Source organism: Coturnix japonica, chromosome 11, assembly GCF_001577835.2.
Source record: "Coturnix japonica isolate 7356 chromosome 11, Coturnix japonica 2.1, whole genome shotgun sequence".
Taxonomy (NCBI): Eukaryota; Metazoa; Chordata; class Aves; order Galliformes; family Phasianidae; genus Coturnix; species Coturnix japonica.
Window position 1 is genome coordinate 8,920,369 of NC_029526.1, and position 17,316 is coordinate 8,937,684.

The window sequence follows — 17,316 nt, forward strand, 5'->3', positions numbered from 1 at the left end:
TTTACGGGAGCATAAAAATGTCTTTTTATTGTGAGTAAAAATATTTAAGAAAGTAAAAGCAGTGACAGCGCTGTTAGCAAGAAGCGTTCATATCTAAATGCCCATAAAACAATGCTGAAAAGGCACTACTCTTCAACTAGGAGCACCAACAGTGCCACGTGTCTGACATGTGCAACTGATTCATATACTTAATAGTGGAGCTAAGTATAATCAAAACCATTAATTTAGCAAGAGGCCAGGGCTGAGAGGTACCTCATCCCAGACAAAAAGACCTTACAAACTATTTGTGTTTAAATGAAACAGTTTTCCAGCGAGGACTTTTTTCCTCCTATTGCTGTGATTAAATATAGAAAATGAATTTTCAGAGCCCTGTCAGCCTCACAAATCATTTATGTTCAACTTAAGTCACCATGAGATGATGTGCATCGTCAGCAATGTCTCCAGACTCCTCACCACACGGAATGAGTTTTCTCCTTTATTAATAAACTGAAATAAATGTTGGCTACCCAGCTCAGAATGTCACTGATAAAAGTTTGAGGCTCTTGTTTGTATTTAAGTAAAGAATGCCATAGGTCTCCTCAGTAGAACTGCCCCTTGCACAGAGCTGCAGGCTCAGCTGCTGATTCCACTGTGTCTGCGTTTCACAAAAGACAAATACAGGTGCCTATTTTGTGAGAAAAGCTAACTCTGCTTAGTGGGAAATGCTGGAGGTGGAGCTCGAATCTCCTGACACATCAACTGAAAACTCAGTCTTCAGGAAACCCGACTTTGCCCCAGTGCCCCTTGGCCTTTTTTTCCCAATGGGCTCAGAGTTATTCAGTCTCCCTTGTAGGACAGGAACACTTGTAAATCCTTGGGTTTACATATTTTGGTCAAAACTGAGAAATCTATCTGGTGATGGAGTAGCAGAACATGCAGCACATATCAAATCTGAAACTTACTGGAAATCCTTCTAGAAATCTTTTCAAAAGCACTCAAATACTAAATAAAAGCTTGCATACCCCCAGCTCAACTACCAATGCTGCTATAACATGAAGTATCTCAGAGCTGCCTGTGACTCCGCATTCAACTTACAGCCACAGCTGGTGCCCCTCCACATGACAAAATCCAGAGACATAAAGACCGCCTCACAATATGCTGCAGTATGCTCTGTTGTTGCCACAAAATACCGAGTAATAAATGTCCCCACATCAGGACAGTGTTTAGGCAAATTAAATATTTTGTTGTAAGCCTGTTGTGTTCCAAGCATTGAAATTTGTGCCCAAGACTTTCCTGTTATTTACAGCACCAGCACAGTACAACATCCCCCGCTTGTTCAAAGCAGGGCAGTTTCTTCTGCTTGGAGCTCTCTTGGATTGGCTGCCCATGCTCGTGTTCCTGCTAGGAGTGCGTGTGCTCTCATCCTGTCTTCCCTTTGTATAAAGGAAGGAAAGCACGAGCACGTGCTTTGCAATCCCTAGCACTGTGCCACCTGCAGAGTCCCCTAATGTCAAAGGGCTTCTAACAAGAGGAAAAAGATGATGTAAGGTAGACACATAAACAGTGCACTTTACAATTTCATTTCCTGGTAAGCAAAGTCCTTTTCTCCAACTGCCAAATCACATTTCCATTGGAACTGTGTGTGACTTCAAAGTAATGACTAATCACCATCATCGCTGCAATACTGTTGATCCTGAATTCTCTCCTCATGCAAGATTCCATTAGTATCTTAACTGTGCAAGTCCTTCTGACCAAAAAATCACATAGGAAAACCCCACATATGATGCTTAAACAAATCAGATCAAGAACAATTTCCTATATGAAGACTTACTGAGCTTGTTTTTATGGCTGAGGAGGTACAGAAATCAGACCTTGATGGACAGGCTAATGACGAAGGGGTGTAAAACTTCTGTCTATCAGAAGGAAATCTGATCTACTTACGGTCAAGATAAATCAGATGAGCCCATCTTCAATGACACTGTTGTCCTGGGACATGTTACCTAAGAGGTATTTTTCCACAGTTTTGGCTGCAGTGTTCATACAATAGAAAACTAACGCTGGATTATATCTGGTAAATTCAGAGTGACAGAGATTTCCAAGTGCCTGCAAGTGTAAATGTAATTGTTTTGTTCCTCTAAGAGTCTATGGTTCGTTAGAGAGTATGCACAGCCAAAGAGCAGGGAGCTGTGCCCCACTGTTTCTGTTGTATCTCGCTTCCATTTTAAGATATAGGAAAAAAAAAGGCCTTTCTGCCAGCTAACTCACCAAACTGGAAGAAGTGACTTTCTGGAAGGATGATGACACTGCATACTTCTTTTCTCCTGGGGATATGAGATACACTGTACCTGCCTGACAAAAATACCACTGTCACTGATAATCTAGCACATAATTCCCCTAGATATGAGCAGCAGCAGCTCAATGACAGACATTCTGTACTTGCCAGTATGGTTTCTCATTTTTTTCTCCTGCATAGTTTCTATTGCACAGGCATATATAAGTAGCTTTCTATTCATTTAAATCAACAGAAGTGACACAGCATGACCAGTCCGGTGGGCCATGCTCTCTCTCCCCTGAGATGCCAAACTCTCAGTTTCTTTTTTCTTTTCAGGCAGCTGCTCATCGTGCTTTTTATGGCACTTCAGAGATCATTTAAGTTACAGGGAATAATAAAACCATGGATAGGAAAGAAGTTTGGTCCTCCTTCACCCAGTACCATGGGACTGAAGATGACCCTGCGTTATGTCACTCTCATTTTAATGATATTTTTCTGGAAGGGTGTTTTACGGTTCTGTTGCAAAGAACCATTTTAAAGTCAGGGAAGAAATCATCCCCAAAATTATTTACTCCTCTTGGTATCATACAAATGAAGTTCTTCATTAGAATATACCCCATGACAAATAATGCCCTGGTAATTAAGGGTGGGGATTTTCATGCAGTGACTGATGATGCCTTGGAATAGAGCCATGGCACTGTGCATTCAAAAGCTAAGCTATCTAAATCCTTACAGAACTCATTTATGCTTTTGGGAATATAGGACAGGTGTGGCAGTTACTAAACCTGGATGCTTGAGCGTTCGCCTCTTTTTCCCAGGTGTGAGCCATTAATTCTCGCTCAGACTTGTTTAGTTCTAACAAGCCTCCCTGGAACCAGATTTTATATATACACATACACATGATACATTGCATTTTCCTTTCAGCCTATTTATCTACTTTGTTTTTACTCACCTTTAGCCATATAGCTTCGCTTTTTCTAACACTCTGCAAATACATGAAAGTAAAAAACAATGTCGTTCAGTGGCAGCCTAAGAACAGCCATCACATTGTTGGTATTTTGATAACCAGACATAGAGAAAGCAGTGTTGGAAGATGTTGAACCAGCAACTGGAAATACTTTCTTGTAAGAATTATTAGCAGCATAGAGAGAAAGAACAAAAGCACTGGATTCTTCCTCTCCAGGCAGTGTTACAATAAAATGGATGTTTGCTATTAGAATAGAATGGCTGCTTTCTTTACTTAGTATTTTCTAGAACAAAAACACTGTAACTTTCCAAGGCTACAGTGAGTCAATACTAGAATTAGCAGTGCAGTCCTCAAATAGTGATCACCACTACCAAGCAATACTTCCTCTCCTTTCTCTTCACCTATTAAAAAGGCTACCTCTGACAAAGCAACAACTAACAGTCAAGTTTCTACCACATTTAAATTATCAAATGGGGTTGGGAGACATTTCTAACAGTAGCATTTTGATCTTGGTGGAGGTCAGTCCCGAAGGCAAAAAAACAGACGTTGTAACATGAAAATGAAAGAGCTATTAAGAAATAATAATAAAAAAATATTATGAAAAACTCCTACTACAGACTTGGAATTATTGGGATATTCCCAAAAGAATGCAAACTGCTTCGTGATCATAAAGAATGCAATCATAGTCCGCAGAGTCTGAATGCATACAGGAGAAAAAAGAAGTATAGGTTGTAGTCCAGTACATTTTCATGGTTTTTATTTTAGGGCAAAGAAATAACTGTCCACAAACACAGAGGTAACAACCATAAACACTGGAAAAGGAAAATAAATGGAGAAATAAAGCGGTTTTCACACTCTGAGAAAGCTGCAGAACACTTTTCTGGTAAGCATTAAGTGAACATACTGACCAAGCACCAAATGGGAATATTTACCCTCCAACAGATTCCTTTGCCCCCTACATCTTTGCCTCCAGTTCCCAGAGAACTCCTGCTTCTTCAGTATTCCTCCTGCCTTGAGCCGTGATTTGCTGTGTATTACTCGAAGACATTGAAAACTTGTGGTTTTGCTGTTGGTGTTGTTGTTTTTCAGGGACTAGTCTTTCAAGACTCACAAGACTGGACTATGTAAGTGAAGCCTACCACCATCACAAGAGCACACAGTCTTATGGGTGGACTGCTGCTACACGAACACACCCAGAGCTCTAGAGCCAACGCACTGCTCACGTAACCTAATGTGACAGCCAGCAGATCAGGTGTGTACATCAGTGCCATGCCTTTACAGCAACACTCCTTATGTTTTTGTGATTGCTTCCCTCACATCCCATTTGCACCGGGGGGATTTATCCTGCAAACACTTAAAGCACATTGTGTGACTGCTCTCCTGCACCAGGACATGATGCCAGCCAAGCGCTGGAGCTCCCAACGTGCACAGGATTATGTACGAGCTTTAACAATTAAAACAAGGAGGCTACATGAGAATGAGTTCATCTATATTTCATTTTCTTCATCTTCCTTTGAAGAAGAATGAATGAATGGTGATAAAGTACCCTAACACCCCACGGGAGCGCTCTAAAAGCACACAGGGAGCTGTTTAAGGACAGGATAATGCTTAACGCTTACCTGGAATTTTTGCTCTAGTTACAGATGGATGAAACACGGGCAGAGAAAACAGGATCGTTTCAACTGGGAAACAGAAAAACATGTGAGATATTAAATACCAGAGCTGGACAAGGTATCCTATGGTAATGAGCGGCATGAAGCCGTGTGCCCAGACTAACCCTCAGAGCTTCTGCAAACGGGGCTCGTTTTCCACAGGGCCTTATGGAAGAGGAGAGCATCGCAGCTCCTGAGGGCGCTGCAGAACAGGAGCTTCAGATGGGGACGTTACTTCACAACACGCACCTGGTCAGAGCCAGGACGGCTGGGAAGCACTAAGGGCAGCTTTTATCTCTGCGATATTTGCAACGAAACGCAACCCATGATCTCAGACATCCAGATGGTCCGTGCCTCGGCCCGAGGGTCACAGGAAGGCGAGAAGATGGCGGCCGGGCCGCTGGAGCGCCCCCCAGCGGCAGGGCAGGGCAGGGCAGGGCAGGGCGATGCAGGGCATGGCCGCCTCCCGCCCCGCACAGCCCCGCACCAACACGGCCGGCCCTTGGAGCGCTTGGCCGCGCGATTGGCCGCGGTTCGTGCCGATCATGGCGGGCGTTGCATCACCCGGCGGGAGGGGCGGGCGGTGTGCGGGGCGGGGCGGGGCGGGGCGGCGCGGGTCGTGTTTCGCAATCGGCGCTCGGCCGCGCTCAGCGCGTCAACGAGGAGGTTCGGGCCCGGCCGCGCCCCTCCCCTCCCCTCCGCCGCCGCCCGCTCCGCCACAGGTAAGCGCCGCCGAGCGGGGGGCAACGCGCCGGCCCGTAGGGGCCGCCCCCGCAACGCGTCCGTCCGCCGGTGGCGCGGGACGTGGGAGCGCATGATGCAATCCGGCCCCGGCCCGCGCCGCTCCTCCCTCCCCCCCGCACGGTGAAGTCACGGCTTGGCGCCGCCGTGCGCCCCGAGCGGGCGGGGGGAGGAGCGCGGCCGGGCGGCCCCAGGGCTCAGAGCCCCGCGGGGCGGCGGGGGAGGGTCGGGAGCCGCCCCGGGGCAGCGGGCGCCGAGGCGGGAGGGGCGGTGGGAGCGGGCGGGGCGGCGGGGCTGATGTCAGCGCGGAGGGGCGGCCACGGGGAGACGCGGTGACCCGAGCGAGAACGGCCGGCACGGCGAGAAAGGGCCCGAGAGCCGGAAAGTTGGGAGTTACGGAGTCACGGAGTCGGTTCACCTTGAGAAGCGGCCGCTACAACGTCCCCACGGCGCGGTCCGGGCATTACAGCGGCCGGGAACGTGTGCGGGGCCGCCAGGGGAGGCGGCACACAACTGGCTATAGCAGCAGTGTCAGAGCAGCCGAGTAACCAAAACAACCAACACGATCTAATTAACAAATTATTATTGTTTGTACCGAGCCAAACGTTTGGAAACGTCAAACTTTGGGGAGAAGGCAGAGCCCTTTATTAAGGGTCTGATGTGCCTGGGACTCCACATCCCCAAGGAGCTGCGGCCAGCGGAGCCCCGGGCTGCCGCTATTGTGTTTGCTGGGTGGTGGTGGGTGGCAGCCACAGGCCGACATGGAACCGGGCAGCTCCGGCCGCTGGAGAAACAGCAGCGCTGGGAGAAACCAGCCCGGAGCTGCCACATGAGCACCAGAGAGAGTGTCCCACTGAAGAAATAGCTAACACAGCATGGGGAAGCTCCAGTGTCAGGAACTGGGGGAGATCTGTGCATCAGGGCTAACAACAGCCTGCGAGATGTGACACTTGGGTTCTGTCTCCCTGCTCAACCCACGTTCCCCTTCACTGAGAACTTAACTATCCCATTACTTTTCAATTTAATGGAACGCTTCATTTTTTCCTTTGGATTGCAGGGGCATAGATAGAGATTTTATGCATATCTGGGAACAATACTGAATAGTTTTGATAGTAAAGAGAGAATAGCAAGTGAAACCTGGTGCTGTGAAGGAACTTGCCAGGCGTTGGTGGGCTGTGATGCTCCCAGGGCAGGGCTGCCTGTTCTCTGCAGTGAACACAACACAGGTGGTAGATGTGGCATCTGAGCGAGCTGGGCTGCCCAGCAGAGCAGTGCCATGCTGGAGTGGAGGCCTGTTGTCTGATGTCTGCCCTGACATCCTTCTGTCCTGAAATATGAAAACAGGAAAATGCATTGAGGGGTGTGGTTGTACTCACACGACTCTCACACCTTTTTCATTGGCTTTAAGGGAGTGACCGAAATGGTGACAGAATGTTGATTTTGAATAACACTGAAGCCAAACTACTGGGCTCTGCTGTGAATGTCACTGAGCCGCGCTGTGCAGCTGCACTCAGTTCAGGTTCCTGCAGATGATGAAAGAAAATGTGCAATTGACAGTAACATTTTTATCTCATTAATGATAACCCAGCAGAATGTAAAATGACACTGAGGTTGTGGTGGAAAACATATACAGGAGCAGCATGCAGCTGAGGAGCCCCTGAATACAGGCTGGGCATTGCCACACAGGACTACAGCCTCCTGTCAGATGTAGGGCTGGGCTGGGCACTGCTCAGCTCGCCTTGTGCTCTGCTGACCTCAGCTGCTCTTTCCCAATGGCTCCTCCTGGGGACAGGAGAGGAGCTGTGGCAGCACCGGAGTCTTGTACCTCCAGCAGGAGTGGGAGCAGGCAGAGCCCCAGGTGGGAGGGTGTCTGTGCCACAGACTGTCTGCATCCTGCTGGGGAGGAGCATGGACACTGATGGCTGGGAGAGACACAGCGGAGGAAGTGTGTTGTGGGCAGGTCAGCTGTGGTCCATGTCTCCTTGTCAGTCCTGTCTTTCAAGTGCAGTGATTCTCACATTGCTCTCACCCTGCTTTCCTGTCCCACCTGCCCTCACAGCAGCGTTAAAGGCTTGGCTGGCTTTACCTTGTTTGTGGCGGAGGGTTTCCTTTTGGGTCATTCAGTCACAGCCGTCACAGCACGCACCACCTCTTCTTGTGCATTTTTGCACTGAGTTCTGCTGAAACCTTAATCATCAGTTTGGGCTCCATCTTCAAAAACAAGTAAAATAATCTCACAGCCAGTGAAAGCACTGGAAGATGTGGTGAGATGTTCAAGGGAGCGTGAGCTGTCTCTAGAGAAGAGCAAAGACCACCAAGGAACGTGCATGGATGCAGAAGGATGGTCTGGAGGAGACAAGGATCAAGCACTCCTGTTGGCCAAGAGTGAGGCTGTTAATGGGTTTAAGCTGCAAAAGAAAGAATTCAGTCTAAAAATTAAGAAAATTATATAACTGGGAGAAAAGTTAGACAGTGGAACTAGTTGCCAAGACAGAGGTTGTGAAACGAGATTTTTCAAGGCTAGGCTAGACACCCATCCATCAGGGATGGCTTTGGAATAACTGAGTAAATGCAGTGAACAATGCAAGCAGCTTGACTGGATGACCCAGTAACAGTCCCTTCCAATCCAAATATGTTCGAGAGGCTTCTGAAATGTCCCAGCAGTTGGCAGCCGTTCCACTTCCAGCACAGTTTTGGTGTGTTGCTGCCAGATGTGCCATCGGTACGTTATGCCAAAGGCAGCCATGTGTAAGACTGAACACAGCACCTTTAACAGCATTTGTTTTTCCTTCAGGGTTCACCTTGCCCTTAACCCATGTGGAGACCTGCTGGAAACACGATCTAGAAAAGAGTTCTCAGTCTTCTGATATTCGGTTGTGTCAAAGAAGAGCCCGTCCAAATGAGCAAGACATCCCCACAGAACACTGCTACAGATGCGAACGGAGTAAGCGTGATTCACACCCAGGCGCACAGCAGTGGTTTGCAGCAGGTTCCCCAGCTGGTTCCCGTTAGTCCTGGTGGTGGAGGCAAAGCTGTGCCTCCGAGCAAGCAGGGAAAGAAAAATTCCTTTGTGGATAGAAACAGTGATGAGTATCGTCAGCGCAGAGAGAGAAACAACATGGCAGTGAAAAAGAGCCGGTTAAAAAGCAAGCAGAAAGCACAAGACACGCTGCAAAGGGTCACCCAGCTCAAAGAAGAAAATGAACGTTTAGAGGCGAAAATTAAGCTCCTGACCAAGGAGCTGAGTGTACTGAAAGACTTATTCCTTGAGCACGCACACAGTCTCGCAGACAATGTGCAACCTGTTGGCACTGAGAGCACCACAACGAATCCAGAGAACAGTGGGCAGCAGTGACTGCCACAGCACGGCGGGATGAACTCTGGAGGCGCAGCCTGTCTGCACCACCCATGCAGTAACTGAACAAATAAGGGGTTCTTTTAACCATCATTGTGTGCTGATCTTTTTAGGTTTAACACTGAAGATTTGATACAATTAAACCAGAAACTGCTTAGGGTATTTCTTTAAAGGCGTTAAATATTTTTCTCTTCTAGAAGATTTGTGTAGTAAGTGCAGATCTGAATCCTTAGTCAGCAAGGAGCTTACTATTATGGAAACAGCATTTCACAGATGTACAGTCACCTTCTTACATTTAGCATAGGGAGAAATTCATCAGGATGGTTCACTGTAGAATCAGAAAGTCATAATTGGGTGAATTCCTTTAAATACATTTTAGTGCATTTAAGCTGTTTCTTTTCTCCATTACATATTACAAACTGCAAAGACCGTAGGGAGTTTGTTGTCCTGTTTGGTGAACTGCTTTTCTACCTACAGAGCAATTCCTGCAAAGCACTACCTAGGTTTTTCCTATCTGGTTACAGTTAACAGGCAGGGCACAGTAATAGCAAGCTGGGGTACTTATGTTGTCTAGAAGAACAACAACATTCTATAATGATCTTTACAGGGAGTTGGCTTCCACAGGGCAAGCAGTGGTCTGAAGCACTAAGTATCAGGTAAAGCAGCACAAGGCCTTTTATGCCTGCGTATGTTAACCTGGCTTGCATGGTTATGAGAACAAGATTTTGGTTTCTAAAACATGTAAAAATGCTACCAACAACCTCTGCTCTGCAAAGCCGCATTCCTGCTGGGGTGGCGGTATCAGGGAGAACAAAATGCGCAGCTTGGCTGAGCAACAGAAGGGTAGGGCAGCATCTGAACAGCAAGAATGTGTGGATCTCAGCTTGCTTCTGTTCATTTCCATTCTCGCAGCCATTCAGCCAAGCCTGTACAGAAATGCACAGTGATTTGAAAACTAATGGCCCTTGTCTGAACACTTGATTCAGCAGAATTTCTGTAGCCATCACAGTTGTGTGAAGGAGTTTCTTCAGTCTTATTTCCATAGAAGCTTTTCTATAGCAGTTTTTCAAATGCTAGTGATAAAGTCTGCCATGATCCATAATGCAGTGGTATGAACTATATATTGAGGATTTTAAAAGCAAAAGTAAAGCAGGAACTTTGGCGTAACCTTAATTTATTTTCATTTTTAAGTATTTCATTGATGGTATGGTTGTGTTACATTTAACCTGTGTGTCTGGCTAGTGGATTATTACACTGTCTTAATTTCCCTCCTACACTACCTTTTCCCCCTATTTTGTAGGATGCTTGTTTGCCTTGTACCTGTACCTAGCAAAAAAAAAAACCTTGGATATTATCTCTATGAAGATGCTGTTAGAAAATAAAGCCTTTAAAAGTTCTTTCTGAATTTCAATTTTTAATACAAAGGCAATTAGATGCAGTTTTTTATGGATTGTTTTGGACTATGATAGTCTTTTTACAAATATATTGGTTTTTTTTTTGGTTCTAGCTGCAGCTTAATTAGTTAAGACTGAAATATCAGAAACTAATAAAAACATTTTGCCTCCAGTGCTGGCCTTATTTTTCCTGTCCCTTTTCTCTTTCCCTCAGATGCAGAGGTGACCACCTCAGGCAGCTGTCAGAGAAATACATAGAGCAGTTTCCATTCATAGAATCACAGAATGGCCTGGGCTGGAAGGGACCGCAGGGATCATGAAGCTCCAACCCCCCTGCTGCAGGCAGGGCCAATAACCTCCATGTTTAATACTAGACCAGGTTGCCCCATCCAGCCTGGCCTTGAACACCTCCAGGGATGGGGCATCCACAGCTGGGCTGGGTGGGGACAAGCCTCGTACAAGGGCTGTTGTATAAGGAGGAAGATGACCTGACTGCATTGCATTTCTTAGATGGGTGCCTGTTCTGGCAGGAGCCCCATCCCTTCCCTCTGTTTGCTCTGGGTTGGAACTACAGGGCCCCCAAATCTCTTTTAAGATGCTTTTCCAACTTCACTGTACACGGGCTGCCTCCAGGAGAAGGATTTCTTTAAGTCTCTTGAGTGCAACTAGAGCTGTCTGACGGAGATCCAGGAACTCCTGGTGCTCCAGCAGGTCACTTCACCTGACAGCACCAATGTCACTTCCTTCTTGAGTGAAACAAAACCACCAAGTTACAAGTTACTTGTTTGTGCAATGACTTTTCCAGCTTAGCAGCTGCTTTGTTTGCATGCAGACCGTGTGCAACTCTGACAAGTTGTTATTTTAAATCTATCCTCAGTGTCAGTAAGGCTCGTGCCTTCCCTGAGCACCAGGAGGCTCTGCCCCGCTCACCACGTGTGTAGCTTCTATATCACCCTGCTATTTCTCCCCTACTCTCCTTGGTTTTTGCGTAAGTGGGTAGAAATGACCTCAACTGCAGAACAGAGCTGTGGAAGGAAGGGTACAGTCCCCAGGGGCTGAGTTCAGGCCCTGGCTGTGGAAGGCAGTGCTCCCCCCACATGCTGCATGCCGGGGCACAGCCTGCCTGCACAGCGCCCAGCACCAGACCTGTTCTGCAGGAGCACCGCCGCCGTGTGCCAGCATTAATCATGAGCAGGGAAAGGCCTATTAACTGCACTGTTACGGCTTAGTTGAAACAATTCCAAAAGTTGTTTTTTTTTTAAATCTGTGAAGTGTTACTGTAACACGATGACTGCTATTGAACCAAAGCAACTGCAGGTTTCAGCATCCAGAGCAGTAAGCAGTCTGGGTGCATTCAGAGCGTGCTGTAGCTGCTCTTGGACTCAAAGGGTAGGGAGAGATGAGCCTGGAGCGTGCCCGCAGGTTGTAGTGTTTGGCACCTGCACAGCTGCCAAGACACAGCCCAGCACCTCTGCACGTGCTGTGCATTCAGGAGTAAGAAGCATCTGCACCACAAAGCTCAGCAGGAGCGCTGCTGCACACCACAGCTGCTGACCTCATGCCCGTCCCTTCTCATCCCTTCCCATCTCAAGACCACCTGCACTCACCTCTTACAGGCTATGGCCAGCAACCTTTAAAAGAACACACACAGGTTCACTAATCAGGAAAGTGACACTGGACAGAAGGAGTGATGCCCCTGGATTATTTCACAGTAAAATTCCTTGGTCTTCACCATGTGAAGTTCCCTATTTGGCAGCGGGTCACCAAGCAGCTATAAAGAAAGAGCTGGTTCATGTCGCACAGCTCAGTGCAGCCAGCAGAAAGAGCAACACAATCACCATTCCTGAACGAACTTCAGACCTCCAACTGCTCAGAACCAAGGGGCGTAAGGTCACAATGCTGTGCTTGTGATGAGTTCATCAGCAACAGATACAAACATGATGTGTTCAGTAAGCAACGCTACTTTTATGTAGTCAGAGCAACCAGGACTATTTTATGATGCAAGAAGAGCGTTTCTTCTCCCACAGGCTTCACCTACAGTAAAAGAAAGGATTCTCTGGGTGATTTAAATCCTGCATGAATAGAAAGTCATTTTGTGATCGTTATTAATGTTTGTGGCCTATCAGTATAAAATGTACATGATTTAATTCTGAAGCCTCTAACAACAGGTGGTTTGAAGCAACTCGATCACTTGGCAGAGCACAGCTCTGACTGACACAGAGCCCTGGAATGAAGATGCTTCCTTCTTGCAGGTTTTAATGCTTCTGAACACCACAGCAATCTACAATCTTAAGGAACAAAAAGATGAACAAATGTAATAAGCACCAGGCTGTGTGCAGGATCAATGTACCCTGTATCCGGAGCTGAAGTCAGGCTAACGAAGGGTCAGTGTTTCCAGAGCACAAATTGGCAGAAAGGTGAGGTAAAGAAGCAGAAATAGCAGCAGGAAAACCTAATGAACACAAGTTATGAACAAAAATGATGCCAATGATGAATTTTAATACAAATTTCATTCTGCTTACTCCATCGTCACTGATAAAAGATCCATAAGAAAAATATAAGTGTCATTGTATCCACTGAGAAGAGCTGATTTGTTTTTCTCTTTTTTGCAATACTTGTGATAAAGCTTAACAAATGACTCAGATTGTTGCAACTGCTGGCAGCATTCAGATCACCTGTATTTTAAAGAGTCTCTATCATCAAAATTCAGATTTAACTGGAAATAATTGTTGCTGCAGCAAGGTTATTCAGGTGGCACTTGTCATGTCAACTACTGCCTGCAAAGCAGCGATGTTGGAGGTACCTGGAAATCCAATGCTGAAGCCTTCTATTTTTATTTTTCATTAATGAATCATTCCAGCTAATAGCCTGCCCTCTTCTCACTATGAAGAATTGGATGCATTTTATTTCATATGCTGCAGCATTGAATCAGAACGATGACCGATCAGCGTGGGACATTCAGCATCACCCTGAAGCTTACTCCTTTTGGCTGGACAAAGAGCCAAATGACTTGGCACTGCCTTTGCCTTCTGCCATGAAAGCCTCTATTTCTTCCACTGTACGTGGGACGCACGTCAGCAACTCCATGCCGCTGTCTGTCACCGCAATGTCGTCTTCAATCCGGACCTGTCACAGAGAACACGCAGTTACCAATGAGGTATTCCAGCTGGAGATGAGAAGCACTTTGGACAGCAATGGTGCATTTCCAGCTGATACAAGAGCAGAACACAGAGCAAGCACCAAAACCGCAGGAGGTGGTGGCCTGCATGTGAGTTTAGTGGTGCTCCTGCAGGTGCCCAGGGCCATGTGAGTGAGGCTGCACAGGGCCGGTGCATCCCCACCTGATAACAGGAGAAAGAAAAGGATTTGCCCCAGGATTTGTGTCTACGCTTGCTAGTATCCAGCTCACTGGGCCAGCAGAGCCTGTTGACACCTGAGGTGCCTGCTCCTGGAGCAGTCCCAGTGCTGACCCGCAGTTCGCTGCCGTGTGCTGACAAATCACATCTTCTCTAGATAGAACACACTGTCAGAGTGGAACTGCAACACAAAGTATCTTGTAGCTGATATTCAAACACTGAATTTTGATCTGATAAGAAATTCCTGCACAGGTCAGAATTCCTCTTAAAGGACAATCACCATGTTTTAAAACATGCAAGAAAAAAAAGCAGATCCTCTCAGTTTTCCAGCTCTTGTTCCGTGGAAATGAAAAGTATGCTCCATTTCTGCTTGACTCTAATCTCTCCTTACCAGTAAATGTGCCTACATAGTCATTTCCCACTATCTTATCAGAAAAATGTTGCTAAGTCGCTAAGCTGCAATAAAAGCAATTTTAGTAAGGTGTAAATCCAAGAGAACACACACTCTGGGGACTCCCACCTTACAGTTGTTTTAATTGTTTCTGACCTCTTGACATTTCCAACTAAAAATAAAGCTGGTTAACATTTGTACTTCTGATTGCAAAATAATCCATTTGTTCAAACAGAGTGAGTCATCCACTCCTTATTAAACTGTTTAATGATGTCCTTGCCAAATTATTTCTTTTAGCTGGTATCAAGTTAAGTGTATTATGAAGCAGAATTAAATAAATCAACTCTGAGTTCACACACTGGGTTCAGACAGCTGTACATCTGGAAGCTGCACGCACTGTGTCTGAAGGGCCCATGCTGGGCAGCACAGGGGATGCAAACCACACAGCAAACATATCCGGGCACCTCACCTGCTTTTACATGGGTGGTTTCACCTCTTTGAGATTGAAATCCTCACCGAATCTGCTACAGAAACATTTCAGCCACAGTTTGTCTGCTTTGCAACTGAGATTAGCAAAAAACCCAATGTTGCTCTTTTTCTGCAGTTGAGCATCTTATTTTTTCAGCCAGACTTGGACACTCCAAGTTGGATACAGTTTAGAGAGACAGGATTGACATAATGGCTGCAGAGGTAGAGTTCAGAACAGTTGGAACCTGGAAATGGGCAATTCTGTAAGAGGAAAATGGAGCAAAGTGGGATGAGGCTAGCTCAGGAATACAGGGAGAATTCTGTCAGAGGCCCAAAGTGAAAGATCCTGAATGAGCAAAGAATGGTGAGTGCTGGGGCCAGATGCATCCAAAGCCAGTGAGTGAATGAACAGAAGGACCCTGAGCCTGGAGTGCCACACAGCACCAGAGTGGGGGAAGCTGTCAAGAACCACTGTGCTGCTCCCACACGACCCCCTTCACTCTTAGCAGAAGTTCAGGATCCAGCTGCCCTCTGCCTGCAGGAATCCAGCCTACGGTGTGTGCTTACCCTAATAGTGAAGAAAGACTGCCCAGCCCTATTGTGCATTATCCCTTTGGTTTAAGACAACACAAGTGCAGAGGAACACAGGCTCCCAAGAGGGGAAAAAATTTGTGCTTCTGTTCTTCTTGTTCAAACTCTGTATATAACACTGAGCTTAAGCTCAGCCGCAGCAAGCAGCAGCACCAGAGGACCTGCAGAACCTTCCCTCCAGGAGAGCCTGGCTTGCTCTTGTCCTCGGTCCAAATGGACAAAAGATGCTGGATCTGGCTGGCAGCATTCACTGACTTGGGACTGCCTTTCCCAGCAGGGGACAGTTATGAAACTTGCTCTCAGAGCTGTCCCTGTTTTCAGGCTCTTTGTTCCACAGTGCTGCTCAGTTCAGGGCTACAACATGGCCTGGAACCAAACACGGCTTAAAGGAGCAGCAAGCGGAGGTGTGAGGCCACACTGCGCCGCAGCTCCCAGGGGCTCCCTGCAAGCTTTTCTCCCACACGTGGCTTCTGCAGTGCGAGACGGCAGTTTCACAAAGCTATCCTGCACAGGCCAAGTGCCCAGGAACATCAGGACCCTCAAATGCCTTTATCTTATCACGGGTAGTGGCACAACCTATTTAGATAGATTTGATTGCACAACCGCACAACGCCAGCAGCAGACCATCATGTGGCTTGACTCAATGGACCCGAGCTGGTCCCAAAGCAGGGCTGTACAGGCATGGCCAAGGACAGCACACGAGCTAACACCGCGCTGCTGTCAGCTACATATACAGCCTCGCACTTTGTCCTGACTAACTGATATAGTCATGCTCCCCAGAGCCTTTTGTGTTATCTTCCAAGCGAAGGGGGTTGTAGCACTCATTCATTTCTTTTGGATGATGATATATAAAAAAGGCTTTTGAGAGTCAAGAAAAAATGTTGGCCAATTAAACAGCCCAGATTTGGTCGATGACAGATCCCAGATGTGATTAAAAAAGACCACTGGTGACACATCTCCAATTTTTAATCTATTGAGCATTTGTTTGATTACGGCTGTGGAAAGCAGCAACAGAATCACTGCAAAATCCTGGAGCAGGAGACCTGTGGGAAAGCAGGACGGGATGCCTGCCACACGTGTGCCACACAAGGTACATCAGCACATGAGCTGCAGGACTGGGCCAACTGGAACATCCACACATCAGTTTTTATAGCTGCTTTACTACTGAGGCAGATACATGTGGACAAAGGGACTGACTTAGACTCCACTAACAACTCACCAATAATTTTTAATAAGCAAACTTAGCACAAGCAGAATTTGACTTCCATGCTTCATGGGACTGATTAGGAAGTAGATCCATCCTTACATTAAAATCAGAGAGAAGTGGTTATGTCGCACGACAGGGGAAACATCTGCCACTTTCCTCTTCCCTTTTTACACAAAGCCTTCCTACAGAGGCCAATGGGCTCTGTGCTGTGCAGGGATTCCTTACCCCATGCTGCCAGTCTCCTTCCTCTTACTCACAAGCAGATTCTCATGTCAGGCACACTTTACTGTAAAGGTCTACGTATAAACATTTTATAAAAGAGGATCAAGACTCATGGGGTGAGGCCACGCATTTCACTAGATTAACTGATGGTGCTGGAAAAAGAAGCTTCAGGCACACGTTCCCTTCATCAAGCTTCAAAAAGAACCAATAAACTATAAGCTAAATGCAGGGTAGTAACAATTGCTCTTAGTTTAACCCAATTACGTTAATTAGGCAACTTAAGCAAAAAGGGTTAAAGAAGATTTCTAAGCAACCAGTCACTGTTTTGGGGCTGCCTACAACCACTACGTCTCAAAACTTTAAAGAAAGTGACATATTCCATTAGGTCAAACGTTTTCCCATGAAAACCTTTCCAAGATATATTGAGTAGTGTTACTACTGCTGCATGACGTGAGATGTTAAAAAGCAGATGAGCATGCTTAGCTGTCAGTGAGCATTTTCTCTAAGCCCCATAAAGTTTTCATAGATAAGGTGTAATGCTGGTTCTACAAATCCTAGGAAAAAATAAAGCTTGAAAAGAGGCTGAAAATTTAGGGCCAAACACTGAACATATTTACTGGGTCTTTGCGAAAACATCATACGGACTGCATGAATCAGCCATCAGCTTATGGAGAGTGGACATTTCAAACCCTGAAGAGCAGCATTGGGAGTTGGTGCTTCC

At 46.5% G+C, this 17,316-nt stretch overlaps 3 protein-coding genes across 8 annotated transcripts in view; 1 reads left to right on the top strand and 2 right to left on the bottom strand.

Moving 5' to 3' along the window:
- Nucleotides 1-7,039, bottom strand: part of LOC107319257 — a 44,986-nt gene extending 37,947 nt beyond the window's left edge. Inside the window, exons 1-4 of one of the 4 annotated variants that reach the window (XM_032447159.1) lie at nucleotides 6,749-7,039; nucleotides 4,838-4,900; nucleotides 3,204-3,236; nucleotides 2,245-2,328 (exon numbers count right to left, since the gene is read on the bottom strand). The gene's annotated coding sequence lies outside the window, so the exon portion shown is untranslated. Of the gene's footprint in view, nucleotides 1-2,244; nucleotides 2,329-3,203; nucleotides 3,237-4,837; nucleotides 4,901-4,995; nucleotides 5,388-6,748 lie in introns of those variants that run through there. The other 3 variants (XM_032447160.1, XM_015873952.2, XM_032447161.1) reach the window with 3 other exon arrangements.
- A 420-nt stretch (nucleotides 7,040-7,459) lies between these two features.
- CEBPG (CCAAT enhancer binding protein gamma) lies at nucleotides 7,460-10,532 on the top strand. The gene is made up of 2 exons (XM_032447164.1): nucleotides 7,460-7,571; nucleotides 8,406-10,532. Exon 2 carries the CDS (start codon nucleotides 8,511-8,513, stop codon nucleotides 8,964-8,966), a length of 456 nt encoding a protein of 151 aa, XP_032303055.1. The 5' UTR covers nucleotides 7,460-7,571; nucleotides 8,406-8,510; the 3' UTR covers nucleotides 8,967-10,532.
- A 2,307-nt stretch (nucleotides 10,533-12,839) lies between these two features.
- Nucleotides 12,840-17,316, bottom strand: part of PEPD (peptidase D) — a 112,217-nt gene continuing 107,740 nt past the window's right edge. For all 3 annotated transcript variants that reach the window (XM_015873939.2, XM_015873941.1, XM_015873940.1), the window contains exon 15: nucleotides 12,840-13,486. In XM_015873939.2, coding sequence (XP_015729425.1) covers nucleotides 13,337-13,486 — 150 coding nt within the window. In that variant the 3' untranslated portion in view covers nucleotides 12,840-13,336. The remainder of the gene's footprint in view (nucleotides 13,487-17,316) is intronic.

Coding starts and splice junctions, on each gene's coding strand:
- CEBPG (XM_032447164.1), top strand. CDS start 8,511: ATGAGCAAGACATCCCCACAGAACACTGCTACAGATGCGAACGGAGTA.